Source organism: Rhinolophus sinicus, chromosome 12, assembly GCF_057876585.1.
Source record: "Rhinolophus sinicus isolate RSI-liver-muscle chromosome 12, RSI-T2T, whole genome shotgun sequence".
Lineage (NCBI taxonomy): Eukaryota > Metazoa > Chordata > Mammalia > Chiroptera > Rhinolophidae > Rhinolophus > Rhinolophus sinicus.
Window position 1 is genome coordinate 19,950,547 of NC_142512.1, and position 22,877 is coordinate 19,973,423.

Sequence of the window (22,877 nt, forward strand, 5' to 3'; positions counted from 1 at the left end):
GTCCTTGCCATAGCTGAAGATGGCTGCCAGCCATGCCCTGAGTGTTCTCTCCTTTCCTGTATCAGCAAGAGAGGGAACTAAGGAGGCATAAGAGGAGGCCTGGTTTCTGACCATTAGCACAAACACATAAATCTCGCTCCTGGAAGGTCAGCCCTGCACCCCTGACTTTGCTGATACTTATGAGCATTACTTCACAAACCTCTGACAACATAACTACAGCATAATTATGGCAGCCATCTTTATCTCCGTTGTGTAGAGAAAGACTTGACCATTAGCTGAATTAATTGCAAGGTCATGCTGCTAAGCAAAAGCAGAACTGAGATTCAAACCCACATCTTCTGACTCTGGGTCTAATGCTCTTTCCTCCATAGCTGGCTCTATCCCCAGAATGCCAGGCATGCTCCTCCTTCTGCTCCATCCATCCACATGCTACCAAGTACCGGGTTCAAGGTAAGGCCCTCTTTCTCCAGGAAGCAAACACTGCAACACAAAGCAAGATGCTTTTGCCTGATGTGAATATAGTATTGTTTAGCTACAGTATTGTTTAGCTGTGGTATTGTTTACTTATAGTATTGTTTAGCTCATTTTCTTTTGGGCATTAAAAGCTCAGCCCTGAAAGGGCTCCTTTAGGCAGTGTCTGCTGTTTCTGCCGCTAATTGGCTGTCTGGGGAGGTGGACGCAGCTGCAATAAAATGCTGATCGTTCAGCCTAATCACTCAGAGTGAGCTGGGATATTGCTTCCTCCATGCATCAGCATTTTTGGAAACAGCTGTTTAGAACTTTGGCAGCGCCCCGTGGGAAGTGGGGACACCCTAAGATCAGTCGGAGGTCTGGAGAGATTCAGCACCAAGGCCAGCAACCCGAGCCCTGCTGGGGGGATAAGAAGCTATAAAGCAGAGCAACTGAAATCACCTAGAGTTAAAACAACAACAACAACAAAAACAAAAAAAACATAAAAAACCACACACACACACACAAAAACCTGATGTCTGGGCTCTACCCCAGTCTAACTGGATTAAAACTTCTTGGGGTAGATCCAGCCTACATGTATTTTTAAACCTCTCTTTCCCAGGTGATTCTAATATGCAACAAAGATTGAGAATGACCATGGTACTGAAGCAACAAATAGGAGATGGAGTGTCCCAAAGAACAGGCAGCACTGGGGGACTTGAGACTTGGCGTTTTAGAAGGAACCTTTCAGGGGAGCTCATTTAGTTCTCCCCCTTAGCCCTGCTTCCATGAAAACTATTCCTGGTCCACTCTAAATAGGCAAGTGCTACTCTTTCCACTCTGGTGTAACCCTCCTTGGGCTCCCCTCTTACCTCCACTAGAAATAGCCTAGCCATTCCACAAATTGGAGAGCTGAACTGGATCCAATTCAAAAACAAACAAACAAATACATACACACACCCACAAAGAAACCAAGAGACATAACAGTAGTCTGGGAGTTGGCAGAATGTATTCTGCTTTGAAGATTTAAAAAAAAAGAAAAATCAAGTGCTGCTCCGTTATTTATAATGTGATAAAAATTGGAAACCACTTTATAGTTTAAAAATAGGGTGCTGGTCATATTTGTACAAATAAATAATCAGGAGTTGGGTGTCTGCCTAATAAAATTCATGCAGCCCTTGTAAAATATGCTGCGTATGAAAATTTAATGAGACGGGAAGCTGTGCATGCTGTACCACATGAAAAAATCTGGTCACAAGATGATTTGTGTCTCAATTTTTTAAAATGCATGTAAGTGTTTAGATATTTAAAAAATTAAAAACATTCCAAGTGTTGGCCATTATCACAGGATGTTGGGGAAATGTGTAATTCTTCTTTTCTGTTTATTTTTTAATTTGATCCTTATTTGTCAGACATTAATTCTGTCAGGAGAAAAGGTAATAAAAAAAAGTTTAGATGCTGAACCAGTGAATTGACCAATAAGAATCTGCCACTTTCAACAGAGGGAAACAGGGAGCTGTAGACGGAAATAAAATTTCACAGAATAATCAATGACATTCAAATAATGACAAAAATAGATCCCTCCCTAGAATAAGGAACTTCTTTAAGGCAAATGTCCATGTTTCTTTCAAGTTAAGTATTAATCCAATAGAACCCGTCCCAGCCTAGGAAATACATTTTAGTTTATGTGAAATGTTTATGAACTGATTAGTGGGTCAAAAGGCAGGACCAGAATAGAGTCTCAAAGAAGTCTTACAAGATGAAGCATGTCTTGTTAATTCACCTATAAACACCATAAACTTGGATGAGGCACTAACCTACCCAGCGTATGCAACACACAAACCTAAGTCAGGTCCCAGCTGGGAAGCAGGGCTGCAAGTAGACAGCAGGCTGTGAGGACACCTTACAAAATCTTCTATCACAGACACACAAGCTGGGAGAGCCACGCTTTGGTTCTCATTCCATAGGTCACCTTCAGCAGGGAGGAGGAAGGAAATTAAAAAGCCAGAACAGTATTCACGTAAATATAAATACCAAGTCCTGCTTGATGGGGTCTTAGAGGAGCCATGGCCTGGATGTCATCAACGCCACTTGTGCACGACCATACGTGATTCAGTGTGACACAATGTAAAATGCTCACGATGCTATTAAGGGTTCAGTGCCCCAATTTCCTACCAGTGTGGAGTTTCTGAAGTGTTTGCTCTTGGTGAAACAGAACAGTCTCCATCCACTCATTAAAAAACATGCTTTCAATACTGACATTTTCCAAAGCAGCTTATTTCTCTTCTTAAAACTATAAGTTAAACAATTAAAAAATGTAGTATATGCGGGGTAAAAAATTAAGAATCCTTTTCGTCTAGGACCTCTGGTCTGCTCAATCTGTTTCCCAGAGGCAACTGCGCATACCATCGTCCTGAACTTCTTTACCAATATTCTATACATAAAACAAACAACCTATAAAAAATGAGCAGAAGATTTGGACATTTCACCAAAAAAAATATAGTGACAAACACATGAAAGACGCTTAACACCATCAGTTATTAGGGAAATACACATTAGTACCACAGTGAGACATCACTACACACCTCTGAGAATGACGATGGTCAAAACTTAAAAGACTTACACCAAATGTTGGTGAGGATGTGGATAAACTGGAACTCCCATGGACTGGATTGTAAAGTCGGATGCTTTGGAAAACAACTTGGTGAGTTCCTAAAAAATTAGACACACACTTGCATTTGTGTCCAGTCACTCCACTCCGAGGTATTTACCTAAGAGACAAGGAAATATATGTCCACACAGAAACGTGTACAGGAACGTTCGTAACAACTTTGTTTGCAATGGCCCCAAACTGGGAACAACCCAAATGTCCAACAACAGGGAAGTGGGTGAGCGAACTGTGGTACATCCACAGAATGGAACACTACACAGCAATAAAAAAGAGTGGCCTATTGGTACACACAACAACGTGGATAAATCTCAAAATAATCATCCTAAGTGAAAGAAGCCAGACCCGCTCCAAAAGAGTACACATTGTATGATGCCATTAGGTACATCTTTAGAAAATGCAAACTAATCTATAGTGACAAAAAGCAGAGCAGGGGTTACTTAGGATGAAAAAATGGGAAGGGGCCGGAGGGAGAGATTTACGAAGGAGCACAAGGAAACTTTGGGGGATGATATGGTCACAATTCTGATAACGATGAGCGAACTGTTCACTTTAAATATATGGAGCTCACTGTATGTTCATTACACTTCAATACAACTGCTTTAAAAACATATGTATGTGTATGTGACACATGCATATCCTTTTCCCCATTTAACAACATATCTTGGAGACCATTCCATATCAGTACACGGTAAGTTACCTTTCTTGGAATACCAACAGCTGAATGGTATTCCATGATATATATAAGTTTACGTGACTTATTTAGCCATCCTCCTTCTGGTGGGCATTTAAGTTACTTACAGTTTTTCTTTTACAGTCAATGCTGCTAGGAACATCCTATATACACATCTTTTTGTGCCTGTAAGATACATTCTTTGAAACGGATTGGCTGAATCAAAGGTTATCGTAATTGACGACTTTGATAGATACTATGGAGCTGCCCCATTTTTCTCACTGGCTCAAGTCGTGCCTACCCCGAAATGGAAGGGACGGTCCCCATGTAGGTGAAAGGAACTGCCCAACAGCTATCGGAGTTCCACAAAGTGGGACTTCCTTGGTGATCACGCTCCTGTGAAATCACCAAGATTTTGCTGGCAATAGCATTGCCTTGAAATAGCTGTGGGAAATCAGGTACTCTGTGGCGTGGTGCCTGCTTTACCTGATTGGTTACAGGGACAGGAAGCGGAAGGGCTGGGCTGTCGTAAAACAGGGAGGTGGCAGGAAACGAAGAGGCCATAGCACCTGACGACATTCATTTCTAAGCGTTACAGCCTCTACATTTGAGTGCAGGGCAACTGGATCCTTCCATTTCTCTCTCCCGCTCTCTTTCTCTTTCTCAATAATTACTGAGCATCGACTACGTTCATTGTTAAGGGTTATGGGGGCACAAAGGAAAATAGGAGGCACAAAGGAGGGGGCAGGTCAGGGAGCCTTCCCCGAGGAAAGGCCATTTAAGTTGTCCTTTTTCCTGTCTCAAAAATTGAGGTGAAATTCCCATAACATAAAAGTCATTTTAAAGTACACAATTCAGTGGCATCTAGTACATTCACCTTGTTGTGCAACTACCACCTCTTGTAGTTCCAAAACATTTCGTCACCCCAGAAGGAAACCCCACATCCATTAAGCAGTTACTCCTCATAGGTAGGGTTTTTTAAAAAACAAGGAGGAAGCGTTTCACAGATAGGCTTGGCAAGAAGGCCATTCCAAAAGAAGAACTTCCCAAGGGCTTTGGGACATCAAGTTACTTGGGATGGTGCAAGTGTGTGTTGTGGGGGTGCAGAAGTGAAGGGTGAGACAGGAGGGAAAGGCCGGGCAAGGGCCAGTGAAGATCATATGCCAGCTCTGTCTGAAGCAGTGCAAGCTGGTCGGGGGGGGGGGGGGGTGAGGAGGAACTGGTGGCTACGGGACCCATGTGACTTATCTTCATCCCTGGGTGGTAGTGTCAACTTCAATCTGAATTCTATTCAAGCCAGTTTCTCAACCTTGGCACTACTGATGTTTTGGGCTGGACAGTTCCTTACTGCGGAGGGCTGTCTGTGCCCTGCAGGATATTTAGCAGCACCTCTGGCCTCTACCTACTAACAACCAGGAGCACCCACCCTGTCCCCCAGTTGTGACAACCGAAGATGTCTTCAGGAACTGCTACATGTCCCCTGGGGGAGGGCCAAAATTGCCCCCCGTTGAGAACCCGGGAAGGACGCTGACCTTGTACTTCACAATTTTAAGGACGGGCAAATCACATGGTGCCGTGGGAGGACCCCCCTCCGAGCTATAGGGAGACAACAGGACATGGGCGGCACCACCTCCGAGAACTGGGATTTGGGTCCTCAAAGAAGCTTACAAACACAAGCAAATTAGTGTTCAAATTTCATGGCATTTTAAAAATTCATTCTCTGTTTATTCGACAACCACTTAATGTCTACTGTGAGCCAGGTGCTGAGGTTACCATTATGGGGACGGGTCACTGAGGGATGTTGCATGTCATTCTTTCACTTCATCCCCACAAAGAAGATGTCAACATCCTGCTTCTAAGAGAGCAGTGGCTCCTCCTGGAGGGGGTGGGGAAGGGAGGGAGGTGGGAAGACAGAGCTGTGGGAGAGCTTCCTATGGGAGGGCGTCCTGTGGGAGGGCGTCCAGTGGGAGGGCGTCCTGTGGGAGGGCAGTGGGGGCTGCCAAGTCGTAGGAGGTGAGGGGGTCACTGGTACCAGCTTGGGCCTTGCTCCTGGCTAGCGTCCCCGTCCCTCACAGTGCTTTTGGGAGTGGCAGAACCTCAGGGGAATGGCTGTGGGGTGGGCTGGGGTGCACCAGGGAGGCTGAACCCCAGGCCCTGGCGCTCCTTGGCTAAGATCCCTGTCCCCAAAGGTGACAGAAGTAAAGCAGCTGGTGGCTTCAAGGAGGACCATGTGAGCACATCGGTGGCGTCTGGCGTGGATCAGAGTGCCTGCCCCAACTGTTCTGGACGGAAAGGCTCTTGGGAGCTTTGCACGAGCCAAGAGGCAAAGGGAGGGAGATTCAATGATGACCAGGATTTTTTTTTTTCCTAAGCCCAGTAGGATGGGGGCTCTGAGTCAGATTTAACTGAATTCAGAAGAGTTATGTAGCAGTTTCTGCATAAAGTCCATACTAATGACATAAGGAGGAACAGACCACTGCCCTGGATCTCCAGGGACTTGGAGTCTGATGGAAGACTCCCCAGGTCCCCACATTATTTGTTGAGAACATTCTGAGGAATTATGTACCATTGTAATCTTTTATTTAATTTGATTTCTACAACTACAGAGTTGCAGGAGTCCATTTTGCAGATGAGAAGACTGAACGCAGAGTGATTCAGGGACTTCCCATGGCCTGAAAGCATCAGGTCCAGCACCGGACTTCTGACTCCAAGCCTCGTTCCTTTCACTGCTGAGTACAGTTCACAAGGGACAAGGAATCTGGCGAGGCAAAGGGAAGCTGATGGTTCAGGAGTATGTGAGTCCTCACTTAGCGTCGGCGTAGGTTGCGACTTTAAGCAAAATCATGTATAATGAAACCAAATGGCTAATTGATATAAAAAAAGAGTTAAGTTCCTACGGAATCTCATCGACGTTATAATGAAACGATGGGGGAACAAAACGGTTATTTGAGGACCTGCTCTACTCTGATCTCTTGGGTTTGTTTCCTTATCTGTACACGGAGAATACCACCTCACTAAGGGAACGGGATTCTGTGTGTGTGTGTGTCTATGTACGTATGTACATACTTATGCATGAATGAATGAAGCAAAACCCTGGCCGTACCTTCCATGCATTAACTCACTATAACACCAGCATAAATGACAGGTTGCTGCCGGATATTCTCGAACAGTGATGAGAGGTTGGAAGTTTAGGAAGATAAACTACGCAGCTCGTATGTGCAGAGTAGTGAGCGGGGTTAGATGAGGCAGAGCGCTCAGGTCACAGGGTGGCTGTTACATGCAGTCCAGTAATGAAGAATAAGGCCCCAGCTTGTGGGACACGCAACGGGGGACAAGAGAGGGAATTGGAGAAGACTGAGGGTGAAAAACACAAAATGCCATAGTCTCAGCATATTATTCATGACCAGTGGGAGAATTTTAAGAATTAAGTGCCACATTCGTTTAGAGATAATTTGTCACTTTGGGGGAAATGATTATGTTTAAACCATACTTTTTGGGCACGGAGTTAAAAGTAGCTACCATTTCTGCCTGCTCCCCCTTAAGCAATAAACAATCTCATTAATAAAAGGCCAATTGGATGTTTGAAAATATCTAAAAAGAATATGCTAATTAAGGGAAAGTGATTGTTTCCTTAGAGCTTCTTTATCTCAAAGGAGGGAAACTGAATACCACAGATGAGGCTAAAAAATTAGGAGGTAACTTTACAAGGGTGAGGAAAACACTGTCAAGTGATCTCTGGGATTCCTCTGAGCAGAAAGTTACAGACTTCCAGCAGCCATTCTTCTTAGCTTTTAAGCATCTTCAGAGTTAGTGACACAGAGCTTTGTAAGCGGAGCCGCTCTGCCAAAGTGGGAAAGCTTAGCCAAGTGGAGCGGACGGTATCAGGCGAAAGTGCCATTCTCTCTGTTCCAACTCAGCCAGCAAATCTGTATCTCCAGTGGGACGAATATAGTTGTTTTTTTCCTGGCTTTCGCTTTAGAGAAACAAGAGAAAATGTCCTGACAGTCACCATTTTCAGTGAGAGTCTCCAGCTGCCTGTTTTTACTTCTAGGCATCCCTTGTATCTGACAAGGCACATCGGGGTAGAGTCGGGACAGAGCCTGAGATTGTTTCCCCAGGAAAGGCCACGTACAACAGGAGGGGCAGCCGGTCAAAGCCATTGCTGCACCTGAAGGGAAACGCACACTGCCCAGGATTGGGTGGCACTGACCGAGGATCTGTGCTGGGGTGCTGTCAGCCATCTCGAGGAAGACCTGAGGTTTTAAACTAGAAGGTACAGAGGTGGGAAGAACTTTTGGTCGGAATTAAGGCCACTAAAATAACATTTTCTACAACTTCAACGCATTAGTTCTTGTAAAGGAAAGTGATTTACAAACGAGTCCTTTGTATGAAGCATTTTGCTAATAGCTAGCATTCCTTGAAAATAATCGAGCCGCAGGGCTTGAGACAGATTTTAAATGTCTTGTCTTTAAACCAGGCAAAATTGGTGGTTATTTTATAGCTCTTTCCTAATCATGCAGCATGATTTAAAATGTATTTTGTGGAACTAGCACAAGATTTGGCATCAAAGAGCCCTCAAGATTAAAATTCCTTGCTTCACTGTTCACTCTGATTTTGAGCAAATTACTTAATCCCTCTGGGCTTGTTTCCTTATCTGTAAAAAGAAGTGGACCACACTCGGTGGTGCTGGATTTATGTACCTCGGTGGGGGTGTGCACACAGGACTGGCCACGTTAGGTAGCCATCCAAAGGACCCTGTGGACAGTTTGCAGGTCCTACACCTTGTCCCCTCGCCACACACACACACAGTGTGACGACAGGGGGCTAGGACATGACTCGGAAGGTGGAGTGCAGAACAAGAGGAGGCTTCCAGAAGTTCAGGGTTTCGTATGTAAGTGCACTCAGATAACAAACTCATCCTTCCGCACCATGGCCGATAGGAGCCGAGTCCTTCTCTCTTCCCACAGGCTCTCCAGGATGCACGCTTAATGAAGACTCATTTCCTTCCACGTTTATCCTCACTTAGTCACTGTAACATAAGCTCACCTCTAAACGGCAAGTCTGCACCAAGTGATGTGATTTACCCTCCCCCGTCTCACTGCGCCAACCACGACGACCCCAAGGGGGAACCAAAATCTATTGTAACTAATGGTAAAGAAATAAGACCCCAACTCCAGCTTTTATAAGTCTTTCTGACAATGCGTCTGGTAGGTGTTTCTCTTTGACGTTTTTGAATGATAAGTGATAGCTTTTCATACCTCTATTGTTTCACCCTGGGTTTTTTTTTAAGACATCATGAGACATACTTATGAGAACCAAAGATTTTACAATCGTGACCCCAAACCACCTCGACGGTACTGTTCCAGTACAAACGACCATACGCACAACCATTTAGATTTCTAATTTATTATTAAATTACATAACAAAGCTTCTTCCGGACAGTCAGAAGATGCACATTTAGATGAGAACAAAAATTAAATACAAATACAATAAAACTGGTTCCAAGAAGCCATTTTAAAAGCAAAAAATTAGAAAGTGCATTTGGGATAGATTTTTAAGAAAAATGTATTGGCATTTTTCATGAGGAAACATCTTCCATCATGGTCAAGTGTGACTGGAATTGATTTCCCTCCCTCTCCGCGAGCGAACAGGATGGCACTAAACGCAAAGACTTTGATATTAAAGTAAGAACTTACAAAGGAAATGAGAAGGATTCAAGACACGGGTCAGCTTTGTCTCAGTTTCTTACCCAGTAAACATCCTTAAGAGTCACTTGTCCCTTCCTCTCTTTCTTTTCCCCAATAAAACTTAAGGACATGCAGATTTACAACGGAGTAACAAGATGAGCTGAGAAAGACCATGATGAAAAGCTCTGCATCCTTTTGGAGACCACGCTAAACAACCTCTAGCCCCAAAGGAGAAAGGAACACAACCACTTTAATTTTCTGCGCAGAATCTGTTTGCTTGTTAGTGACACTTGCTCATTAGTTACACAAAATTCAGTGTAACACTAGACATGGCCATTTATCCTCAACAGCTTCGTACTGCCAGCTAGAAAACCCAGTTCCCAAGAAATCACATCTGGCTAATGATCAAACACGAGGTGTTAAAAACCCAAAAGGGCCAGTCCAGTTCTTTAAAGACCTTTTCATCAGGTTGAGATTAACAGTGATATAGAAAATTAATGGTGGGAATGAAAATCCAAGGTGCCTCAATTCCAAAAGTCATTATATCAAAAGACTCAATTTTTCTATTCAGATGTATTCAGCATCCAACAGGAAAGAACTAAATATTATTTGGTTCAAGGTACAAAAAGTGCCCTCATGATGTCTCCATTCTTAGGATTTTACTCCCATGCCTGATCTGAGTACCACAGTATGGAAAAGGCATTCTCTGTAAAAGTGAATTTGGAGAGAGGAGTAGTGGAGAAGGTAAGCCCCTTTCGTAACATTAGAAAAATAAAGGGAGACCAATGCAGGTTACAGGGAATCCTTCAGCATCTAATAGTAATAATAAAAAATGTAGAGATAGCCAGGACAGATCAACTAAAGCATTTGGATATCTGGGCTTGAACTTGAGTTAACAGATTAGTTATTAAACTTTTTTTTTTTTACTAAAGTTATCAACACACATAGAAACAAAATCTCAGAAGTATACCTCTGGGAATTTTCTGCCGTTTACGTTGCCATGATTTTTTCATACTTTTTAGTGAAATGGAAAAGTTTTTGAGTGATTACAAAAAAAGATCTCCAAAGGAAAGATGCATTATATAAGAAATGGCTGAGGGAAAACACTTGCCCTAAGAGGCAACATTTGGGACTAGCAATAGAAAATTCCTTCTGACCTCCCAGCTCCGACTGGCTCTAACAAGGAGCTCACTGTTGACTCCTGGGCCTACCAACAGGTCTGTAAGGACAGCAAAAAAGAAGAGAAAACCAAGATGGTTAAAAAAAATAAAAATAAAATGGCATGAAACTGAAAGAGTTCAAATCAGCTATCATGGGATCCAAATTGAGCCTCTCCTTATAATGGCACATTTCTATTTCCTTGCTCTAGGGTTTCTTTCTGGAAAGGATGAACTCTGTCCTATCTATCTACATTTGGCCCCGGTCACCTCACTATGGGCTACAGCAATGGGAGGTTAGTCAGACCCATCTGACACCAACATCTACACCACGCTTTTCCAACTTCCTTGGAAGAACTAGTTTCTTTATTTTCGTAAAGAAAATAACCAACACAATTCTGTTACTTCACTTAAGTAGAAACCTAATGGAAAGGCTCATCAGTCATCAAAAGTGTTTGTTTACTTAGTTGCAGCAAGCTAGATTAGCTCAGGTTCTGGTTTTACTGTCACACAATCAGCTTCAATGAATGCACCAAATAATCAGACCAGTAAAAAAGACTGGCATTACAATTAAATAAATAACTTTATTTATGATACTTCAGATTTTATAAATGACAACTCTATAGCAACCAAAGTCCCATAAATTCTGCTGAGGCATAACCACCAATCAAGGCCCTTTGAAAAATCAAAGATAATAAAGTGTCAGGGGAGACAAGTTTTGTTCTCCCAGTAGAGAATTTGATAAATGAATTTATTTCCCTGATCGTTGAAGGTTCACATTGGGAAAACTTAAACTTTCTTTCAAGGGCACCCCCAATCAACTACTGATCAAACAACCCATATTTAGAAAAATAAACCCCCTAGTTAAAAAAAATATATCAAATGCCCTTCACACCCAGAACATAATAAAACTTTGACACCAGAATGAAAAACCTCTCAGTCTCTGTACCAGACCAGGGTTAGTCTACCCATCAGCCTGTGTATCACGTTCATCTGAACGACTCCATCAACACATTATGATGTAGTTAAGAACTACATGCTATTTTCCTTTTATTCCCCATGGCACAATCTGAAGTCATTACTATAAAGACCATAATAAATTCCAGTAGTGAAAAGCAGTCTTCTTTCTTGGTAAGGATTGTAGATGTTGGAAGTCTTCAAACTATTTGTGGTAATTCAGTTAGACAAGTAATGAATTTACAGAAATTGAGAAATGGTTAAACTTGAAAATAATTCTGGTGAGTGGTGTAAATGTCACTGTCCAGGGATGATAACAGAAGACAGGTGCAGACAGAGAGAGATTCTGTCACATGTACCTTCAATAGCTGAAACCATTCTCTGGATGTGTGGAAAAGCTTAACAGATTTGGAATGAACAGGTTTTCACAGAATACAGAATTCCTGGTACATTGGGCAGTATAGTTCACAAAGCTTTTGCTCAGAAATTGTGGGGCATTTACAAATGGAATTATCTGAATGGTGACCCCTCAATCAATGTCTTTGTTACATGTGGCTTGTTGAACAGATCTCACTGAAAACTGAGCCGCCCCCACTCAATTACCAGTGTTAATCCTGACATGTGGGGGCATAGCCGGGGTTACTGACAAACATTGGCTCTTAGCTTCTTTTTTCATGGCAGAATTGAGATTTCATTTTCGTGTAGCAGCAAATATTAACCCAATGGAAGAAACAAAAAATCAAAACAATAACTGCATCCTTTCAAATAGAAGCCTGTCATTCTTGCTGTTTTTCCAGCAGTACAGTTAACCTCAGTGTGCACAGGATTAAAAAATAAAGACAAACGCATTTTTGCAGTGTGTGTCTTCTGTTTCAGACAACCTCAACTCTGTTGAAGTTGGCCCGTCAGCATCTTAAAGAATCTGTGAAAAATGGAATTTTCCTTGCATACCAAAAGAGTTGGGGATACAGAGTAGAAATTTATAGCACAGATTATCAAGAAATGACTTGTGATTTCTCATCATGAGGGTAAAATAAAAGGACAAGAACTATTTTTATTCACAACCCAATCTGGTGTCTGAAAGGAAAGCAGTCTTTGGATACGGAGAAACCTGGTTTCCTGAAGAGCCTGGCTAGCTATGAGACATTGCTTGTCACCAGCCTTCTACACTACCACTGAAGGACAGAAACTCTGTTTCTGATTGGTTTACTTACCTCCTGGGGAGACAAAAGCAACTGAGAACTCTCTCTGTCTCCCCCCGCTCTTAAAACTAAAAGCAGAAGGAAGTGTGTGTTAGAAAACATAGTGCAGAAGAACTGGCTTCAGTTCAACCTGACCACGTCACAGAGTCCATCACTATGAGTCTTGAATTCATCCTGCTGGTCAGGCTAATTATCAGGGCAACAGACTTCTCCTTCCTCCTCTTCCTTCTTCCAGATCAGGGCGTGACAGCGGTGGTTGTCAAGAGTCCCTGGAGATGCCCCATCAATGGAAAGCATACAGCAGCAACAGGATGGTACAGACACCAATAACACCACCCAGGATGAGGGAGTCTCGCCGCTTCCTAAGGTTGATACGCTGGATCAGGCTGTTCACAGCAGGAAAACGATCTTTGGGAAATCTTTATTAAGGTCATATTTGGAAGAAGCCTCTTTAGTGAAAAGTCACAGAAATCACAAAAATACAGATCAGGGGAGTCCAGAAACACTAACTGATAGGAAGAAAACCACACTGAGGGAGTCTTTAGTAAATACACATGCCAGAACTGGAAATGCCCAGGTGGCAAACAAATCTAAGTCTCCCAGTACACTGCAGTACACAGCTAAGAATAATGAAAAGAAAAAAATAGAGAGAGACGGAGCAGAAAATAACAGGAACGCCTACCATGTACTGAGGGATTACTGCCAGGCTTTAGGTCAGGGTGGGAGCCAGTGTGGTCAGGAACAGAGGGAGGCACAGGAGGCACAGGTAAAGCCACCATCATCCCCATTCCACCCCACTGCTCCTCTCTCTTTCTCTCTCTCTCTCTCCCTCCTTTCCTCCCTCCCTTCCTCCTCTCAGCAGAATGAAAAGTTTTGCCAGAGGGTTTTGAGGAGTACCTGACCTCTCCTCACAGGGTGATAAGCTCCCTTGGATTCAGGCAACTGGTTGGAACCAACTCTTGGGTCTGTATAACCGCGCACTGCTCATTACTTAATGTTTTTTTTATTTTCTTTGGCATCAGTAGGCAGGATATGGTAGGCAAGTGAGTTAACACGTTGCGTACGGCGGGGTTTAAATCCCTCATGAAGATTCTCGTGATCCGTACGCAACGTGTTAAACTGCTCTAGCTGTCTTATTTGGGGAACTAAAAAAAAAGGAAAGACAGGAAAATGTCCATTTTAGGGATTTTGTAGTAGTCACAACTGTATTTTACTCAGTATTTAAAAACATCTTCATATTTCTTACTTGTTCGTATGTTGCAGACCAAAGTACATGTCTGTGTATCCTACATTGTTTTGCATTTCTAGCAACGGCTTCTGACTATACACTGCAGGGGTATCCTTTTGCTAATAGAGGTATTATATCAAGATCAGGAATACCACCACCAAAAGCACTGAGGATACTGGAAAGCTGAAACAATCCCTTCTCTCTGCGAATCCTCACTGCATTTTCCTGTAGCAAAATGACTCCCAGCAGAGACTACATTTGTATATTTACGTATTCTACATCAGGACCATGTTTTCTTCTAATCTTGAATTGCCCTGTGCATCCAGAATAGAGCTTTATACACTGTAGGCTTTAATGTGTTTTTTGAATTAATAATAAAAGAACAAGTTGCAGAAATAACTCTTAAAATGAAGAAGAACAGGAAGCATGAAGTAACAGGCAGAAACTTCTACAAGGTACAAATCTCACACTTGCCTTACTTGGTGAAAGAAGGATCAACAATCCCCTTGGAGAAAGTATGAAAACTTCTGGCATTAGGAAACCTCGTCTATTGTAGACCTACTTCTGTCCAGTTTACATTTAGGGAACCTCCCCTCTCCCTTTATCATAATCTCGCTCGGTCCATGGAGTAGGGTGGAGATGTCCTTGCCCTCTGCCATCAGGTGTACATGCAGCCTTACAACCTCAGGATTGGTCAGGAAGAATACTCCTTCCTCGGCTAGTGACTGGGTTAGGAAGAGGCAGTGAGTCACGCTGGGGGCAACCACAGTCCTCTTGGGACATCTGCCACAGCTGTTAGAAAAGACACCCTTTTATCATGGGGATTTTTAAAGTCGTAGGAGGCGACTCTCATAGCCATTGTTAGCACCACGAGGAGAAAACCTGCCTGAAAATGAGGCCAACACACTGGAAAACAGAAATAAGAGGAGTAGGTGGGGGGAACAGAAAAAGGAAAGGCGATTCTTGATTTAATAAAATCTGAGCTCCTGAATCTAGCCATGCCTTAAGCCAAATTCTATCCCTGAATTTTACAGATATATGAACAAATTAATTCCCTCCTTTCCCCTCGAGTCTGTCTGAATTCAGTTTCTGTCACTACCTCTCTATGGAGTCCTGACTAACTCATACATATTTTATTTCTTTTTTTTTTAACACACATTCTTTTGGAATGATTGTAATTTGTGGTAACGATAAAATGAGATAATGTATGTAACAGTACTCCTTAAACTGTATTGCCCTAGATAAAATATAAATGATTTTGGATGTGTGGTTTTGTATTTAGGGTGACAAGGAATAACAAAATTCACAAAAAACCAGCACACTTCAGAATATTCTTTTCCTCAGGCAAGTAAGGTTTCAAACTAAGTGACTTGAAATTACCCAAGACAAATACTCAACTTCTGAAAATTACATAGGTCCTTCCCCCTTAGTAATTGGTAAAGGAAACCTTTTTCCCTAAAAGTCTTGACTTCTCAGAGAGTAAACAGGCTTATCAGTTTTCTCACCGGGTTTCTCAGAAGTATCAGTAATACTAACTTAAATTGGGAAACTGAAGAATTGAAAAGGTAGAGGTCACAACAAACAAGTAGCATATCTATCCTAGAGTTCAGCTTGCGTATAACAAGTCACAATGAAAATACTCCATAAGCAGTTACAACTCATCTGTACATATGGCTGTCTCTTTCCTTCCCCTTCTAAGCATCTGCCACTGACTTATTTTCCAAACTGAAAAAAGAAAAAGCATATAATTTATGGTGTTTAGGTAAGAATACTGTACATGTGTGGAGTTCTAACATGGATATGAGAGCTTTTAAAATGTAAAATAATTTGAAAATTCACATTTATAATTTTTTTCTCAATCTACTAATAAACTTCTGGTGTGCAATCTTTTAGAAATGGTACTTAAACAATATGACCTTTCATCAAGTAGTACTTCAAGGTATATTCATATTATGTGATTAGTGACTGGCCTCTCCTCCTACTCATGAGGGCAACCTGCTGTGTGTGTTGTGTGTGAGTGTGTGTGTGTGTGTGTGTGTGTGTGTGTGTATGAGAGAGAGAGAGAGAGAAAGAGAGAGAGAGAGATACACACATACCTATACCCCCCACCCCCTAAACCCCACGGATTTCAAATTTTCAAAAAGGATACTGGCCAAAGTGTTCATTTTGCTGTGAATTGACTTCAACACGCCTCTTTGTGAAGTCATATTTTCCTTTGTTGCCATAGCAATGCTGCAAGGGAGAAGAGAAGCTAATTAAACTGGCATTTAAACTTATCCTGCATGGATCCATCATACCCTTAAAAGTGAACAGAAAATTAAGATGATCTTGAAAAGCAGTGGGCAGAGAAATGAAAAGAGAAAAAAAAATCACCTCCTAAGTCACCTTCCCATTGTCCTTTTTCTGAATGACCACTCCATCCCCACTGCTGTCCTCTGATGTCTTTGGGGGGCAATAAGCCATTTCCTGTGTTTTTTCCCCAAAGTTAACAAACGAAATAAGATATTAACAGAGAAATCATAAATATTGTAAGAGCTTCTTAAAATGGTTTTAAAAGGGGCCAGCTACTAAAATATCCTTAATCAGGAAAAACTGTTGAGAGGGAAGTAGGGACTTACAACCATAAAAATAGAACCCAAAGTGCAACATATCACAAAATACTCATACACAACAAGCCTTCAATTGAAAAGACTATGTTCCAAAGTTCTACTTGAGAACCTACCAAGCAGATTTTAGGACACACATACAACAATTACGCTGGATTTCTAAGCCAGGTGACAAAGGTCACAGATTCATCAAACTACTGAAAGAGAAGGAAAAGGCACTCTTTGCAGAATATAGTTTCTTCTGTGTGACTACTCTGACGTCCTTTTCAAGAGAATCTCGGTTAACATCTTTTCACTATCACTGCCAGGATTATCCATTGCCAACAAACAGTCTTATCTCCCTGGACACTAGAATCCTAGAGGATGGGTCAGTATCCATTTTTATATGTCACACACGGGGGACTATTTTAGATACTGACATAAAAAACAATAGGAAATAGAATGTTCTCGAGTAATTCTGAAAATATGTGAAACGTTTCTTTTAAAGCCTCCTGCTTCTGAAGAGCTTCTGGGAAGATGGTGGTCATAACACAAATTCCTGACCTCATTACCTCCATGGGGGAACACAAGAACAAAGGCAGACGTGCTGGGGAGGGTCCATCTGAGGTCCCAAGTTCTCTTGAGATCTCCAGGGAAGAAAGCCAGGGAGGGCTACACTCTCTCAAGCAAGGAAAGAACCAAGGAACTGATGGCAGGAAGACCAGATTTTTCTTCCAGGCTGGGGCAAAGACCTGGGTCTTACTGCATCCTGCGGAGCCCAGGCAGTAGGAGATTGGGGTCTGCATGTACAGGGGCTGCAGTGATGGACTGAACTGCCCCCAGTCCCCGCAGCTGGAAAAGGACTGCCACAAATGGCTGAGAGACCTATCAGCAGGAAGCTGACAGTCTACCAGCTGGTGTGACACCCAGCCCCTACGAAGAAACACTGCTGAGCCATCCACTGGCATCTGGTAGGTCATTGCTTTAGGGTCTCTAATAGCCTGACGTTTCGGGGAGCTGACTGAACACATTTTTGGACAGGTAGGACCTAGTAGTATCCTGCTGGAGCAAAATGGTCGAGAGAGTACTACAAGCAAATGATAAAGGAATCAAAACTGAAATTTCAAGATTTGAGAAGGCAAAGAAGAAAAAATAGTGTGTAAGAAGATAAATAAAAGGATACTTATTGAAGCATTGCTTGGAATGGTAAAAAATAAACAAAAAGACCCCACCAATCTTCTTGCCCCCCAAATGGAAACAACAGTAGAATAGTTTAGTAGGTTATGGTAGAATCATTATGAAATAATAGTTGGTTATTAAAAAGAATGAGTTGGTATTATTTCTATTAACCTGGAGGGATGTTTATGATATACTGAATGATTAAAGCAAACCACAGAATATGCAGAGTATGAGTCCTTTTTAAAGAAACAATCAATCGAAACATCTCTGTGTATGTTTGTACTACAGTAAGAAAGGTATTAGATACACAACTGTCTGTTAATACAAGTTACTTTAGGGGGAGGAATGGAGGGGCACTACCTGGAGATGAATCTTTTTTCTTTATACACTGATAGAATTACTTAAATTGTTACAATAAAAACATTGTACTTTTGTAATATATATTATATATATTTATATTTACATAAAATGATACTTTGTTATCTTTAGTTCTTATTCATAATTTTTCAGTTTAAGTATATGTCTATGACAGAATATGAAACATTTAAGATGTGGTTGTTTTAAAATAAATTTACAAGGTATTTTCAAATAGGTATTATGGTCTTGTGTAAAGTAACAGAATTCAAATCTGGGTGGAGCAAGCTGAGGGCAATCTTTGAACCATATATGCCTCTGTTTTTTTAAATTGGGACTATCACCATCTCCCATGCACTTTGATTCAGAAGTAGATACAGAAGATTAAAAAATAATTTCCACAAAGCACTTTGCATTCCTTGGAGAATGGATAATATCAACATACATTATGTTATTATCTTGTCGAATATGCATGATTTCCAGTACCACACAAAGTACATCTAGACATACTTTCCCATTTCACTCCATCACTGGGAATCAGGCTGAGTGGAATCTAGGCTGTTGTTATTTCAAGGGTCAAATACTAAGAGGCAAAACATAAGCTCCAAATAATATATAATGCTTTTAAAATGATAAATCATTGATGTGCTTACTGGAACTTCAACTTTCTTACCTGTTCTGTGAACTACTCAGACACATGTATTTCCAACAAAAGACAATGCTAGTTATATATTTAAAGCTTAAGAATTTATAAATATTAAAAATATTAGTTCTTGCCAATAAATTGACGCCAAAGTTTATAATCAGTTGTGCACATACTTTTTAAAACATATCACCAAGAGAAAAAAGTAAATGTTTACATACAGAATATATAAAAATAATTATTTGACAACTTAAAAATTATATATTATCCATAAGTAATCATAACTAGCTTTGTATTCAATGGCATTTCACTTGTGATACCTATCATATTTTGAAACAAAGGGGAACTAGTGAAATAAAAGACCTTCTAATTAATGTTTTTTTTTTGCTTTTTAACTAGCAAAATAACAGGAACAGTGATTCAATGGTTCTCAAATGTTCCTAATCTACAAGGTACTCAAATTTTTATACTCATATGTCATCCCTTAAGTAGGCCAGCTTTGAATTGGAAAGCTGAGTTAAGGTAGCCTGGCCCTAGAAGATCAGGCAGAAAGAGGAAGAAATAAAAGGAAGGAAAAAAGAAAAAGGGTTGTAGGGAATCTCTGGCAAAGTGTGATCTGATCTTATGTACGGATGAAAGGGAAAGCGTCACAAGGAGATATTTCTGTTAACGATTAGGCAATTCTGTGAAAACTTTGTTCAGACAGAAGTACATGCAATTTAAACAAAATTCCAAGATGTGACAACTGCATATTATTATAAGAGATTATAATTTATTAAGATTATTAAATAATAGTAGAAACTTATACCCACTGAATAAAATAAGAATCCATGAGTCCATATCAGTATAAATAAATATTTAGGATATGAACACTGAAATATTTAGGGGTAAAGAGGAATCATGTCTGCAACTTATTTTCCAGTAGTTTGGAAAAAAATTGTGAAAAAAGCAAATGTGGCAAAATGTTAACATTTGGGAAATCTAGGTAAAGGGTATATAGGAATTCTTTGTTATTATTGGAACTTTTCTGAAATCTGAAATGATATCAAAATAAAAAGATAAAAAAAATTGACAATAGAGCTACCAGATTACCTAGTATCAGCCAGGCATTGTACTCATATTACATGTTTACTATTAGGGTAGATATTATCACCAATTCCATTGGTTTTAAACACATAAGAAAATGAAGACCCCAAATAATTTACCCAAGAACAGAGATCTAATAATAGCACAGCCAGGTTTCAAACCATATCACACGCCAAAGCTTGTACTCTTTGCTACAAGACGGTAAATATAGCAGTGGTTTAGCTAGAGCTCTGGTTCTGCAGCTAGAGAGACTCAGGTTTGAGGACTATTTATTAGTCATGTGACCACAGGCATCTAACATACCTTAATTTTTTGTTGTTGTTTTGGAGGTAGTGTCTAACGATCAGTGTCTACCTCATGGGTTATTGAGGAGGTTAAATAAAATAAAGCGTGTAAAGCACCTGAGCACAATACCAAGGCCTGTGGTAAGAATACCCATATTTGCTGTTTCCACGCATTTCATGCTACCTTTCCTGAAAAACAGTGCTTTAGACACTGCTGAATTCTAAAGTTAGAGACCATCCCTAGTTAACTTACTTTCTTACCATCCTAAAATCGGTATTGAAAATTCACTAAACCTAGAGAATTCAGCAGTTCAAACCAACAAATAAATGTCCTTCCCTTAAGCAACAAACTACTTCAATGTTAATACAGAGAATATTAAATTATTACAGCAGATTTTCTATATCTGTTGTAACCGAAAACCAAGTCTACATATTAAGTTGGTGCAAAAGTCACTGCGGTTTAAAAGGTTAAAAATAATTGCAAAAAACCACAATTACTTTGGTACCAAACTAATAAGTGGTATAAATAAGGCATTTACCAGATCCCAAGTTTAAGGCTGTTTTCCATTAAAAAATGAGAGTAAAAAGATTTGAGGCTGAAAATAATGAGTATGAATTAATCAGAAAAATCAACCTACATAAAATAGTCTAATTCTAGTAATTCTGGAAACGAGTGTTTTGGGCTTCAGCTATCTCTTACAAGAGAAAGACACAGTAAAAACACATTACCATTTAATGAAATTCTCATCTTTAAGGAGGATAAATGAACTTTAAGTCTATTAGAGTTAACCTGATCTGTTCATTTATATACAAACAAACAAAACAACCCCACAATAAATACAAAAAAAACTTTCCTACCTTATTGTCTCTTCTATCAGACGATCTGAGCTGCAATAATAAGAAAATTCAAATTATGGAATTATTAAAAGCACATTTAAAACTTGTACATAAATTTTCTACATTTTATAGATAAACTTTCCAGCCATTTCTTTAACAGAATATCCATACTTTTGAAAACATCTGAAAAAATTCTGGACTCTGAAATAAATTTAATTTATCCACATATATCATATTCATCTTTCTTTTATTTGTTGGCTTAAATCTATTTCTTCCATAGAGAAGCTTAATGATTACAGTCAAAGCTGTTTTAATGTCAGGATAAATAAACGAAACTTCTTTAATCTAGATAGCTCCAAGTTGTCACTATCAGCGATTCTAAACTTAAGAATTACAACAACTTTTTGAGACAGGAGAGATAAATACAGTTCTGATGCCTTTAGAGTGTAATAATTATTTACACTCTAAAGTTCCTTCATTTTTGGGAAACTAAACCAAATCTCAGCTTATCGCACTTTAGAATTCAAGAATCTGAATAAAGAACACCAAATACACCTTTGATCTATAAAATATTTGCCTTTATGCATCGCACACTGGAAAGAAAGTCCCCCAAAAAACCATTTTAGGGAGGAATTTATAGGTAGCTAAGTTTGATAAAGGACTGCATGTTGGAGCAGTGGGCTGATTAAGGAACTTTGTAGTAGTCATTAAAAAAGGGCTGTTTAACATGGAGAGGGTATAGAACTGAGGACTAAATATTTTGACTTTGGAAATTTGTTTTGGTTCCATTGATCCTATCTGGCACAAAGCGCTCTCTCTGGCATGGAATTGATGGAAGAAATAAAACTTATTTGTGCTTACATCACTACGACCTGACAGGCTGGCTCCATACTCCCACAGGAAAACTTTCACTAAAGTGGCAGTGGCACTCACTACTTGTGAAGGGAGCGCCTAAGGACCTGTGTCCTTGTACAGGATCTTAGGTTCTCAACAGTAATAAATAACAACGTACTCTAAAGTTACAGCAATGTACTCTGAAGACCATCAGGCTAGATCTGGGAGCATGTAGCGCTGGGGGGACAGGCTCCTCTGACTGACTGGGATGTAATCTGCACTCAAAACTGCGGTGCTGCGAGTGAGGGAATCTATTGCTAAGCCCCACAGATACTGCTCCCGTCAGAGGGAAAAAAAAATCCTCTCGAACCTTCCATTTCTTCCAGAAATTCTGCTGCATTATAATCTTATGGGCCCACCATGGCATATGCAGTCTTTATTGACCGAAATGTCGTTATGTGAAGCATGACTGTATTGAAAATCCAGGAAGTATACGAAAATAATTCTATTGCCAAATTCAACAAACTAGTTTTGTGTTAATAGTTTTAATGAAGATAAAATCAATTAAATAAACTTCTAAGTGCAAAAGAGTAGACAATCTACTCATTTGCTAACTTTGTTAAAACTAATGATGCCTAACACTTAGGGAGAGCTCATTATGAGCGATATATTATTCTAAATGTCTTTTTTGTAACTTCATCCTCACAACTCTGTGAGATTGAGTCTACCATTCTCATCATTTACAGATACAGAAATTGAGGCCTACAGAATGAACTTGTGCCACACAATCATCAGCACAGCTCGGATTTAAACCTCAGCGGTCTGACTTCAGAGATTTGGCTCTTACCATCTTGGTAAATGGTACCTCTTTCTCCTCTCTTTCTCCACAATCAGTCCCAGTTTCCCCCAGCTACTTCTAGATCCTCACTCATCCCTCCTCTAGCAAAACTGTGTACTCTGAGTTCATTCTGTTTCTCTATCCTCCCTTCCCTCTAATCTAGCAATCTCAGGTCTTTGGAGGATCTCTTCATTCCAAATTTTATCATCATTCTA

General features: G+C 40.4%; 1 protein-coding gene across 2 annotated transcripts in view; it reads right to left on the bottom strand.

The window, feature by feature from the left end:
- Positions 1-11,199: 11,199 nt before the first annotated feature.
- GOSR1 (golgi SNAP receptor complex member 1) overlaps positions 11,200-22,877 on the bottom strand; it is a 37,631-nt gene continuing 25,953 nt past the window's right edge. For both annotated transcript variants that reach the window (XM_019739533.3, XM_019739532.3), the window contains exons 7-9: positions 21,012-21,041; positions 16,172-16,254; positions 11,200-13,202 (exon numbers count right to left, since the gene is read on the bottom strand). In XM_019739533.3, the coding sequence (XP_019595092.3) occupies positions 13,078-13,202; positions 16,172-16,254; positions 21,012-21,041 (238 nt within the window). In that variant the 3' untranslated portion in view covers positions 11,200-13,077. The remainder of the gene's footprint in view (positions 13,203-16,171; positions 16,255-21,011; positions 21,042-22,877) is intronic.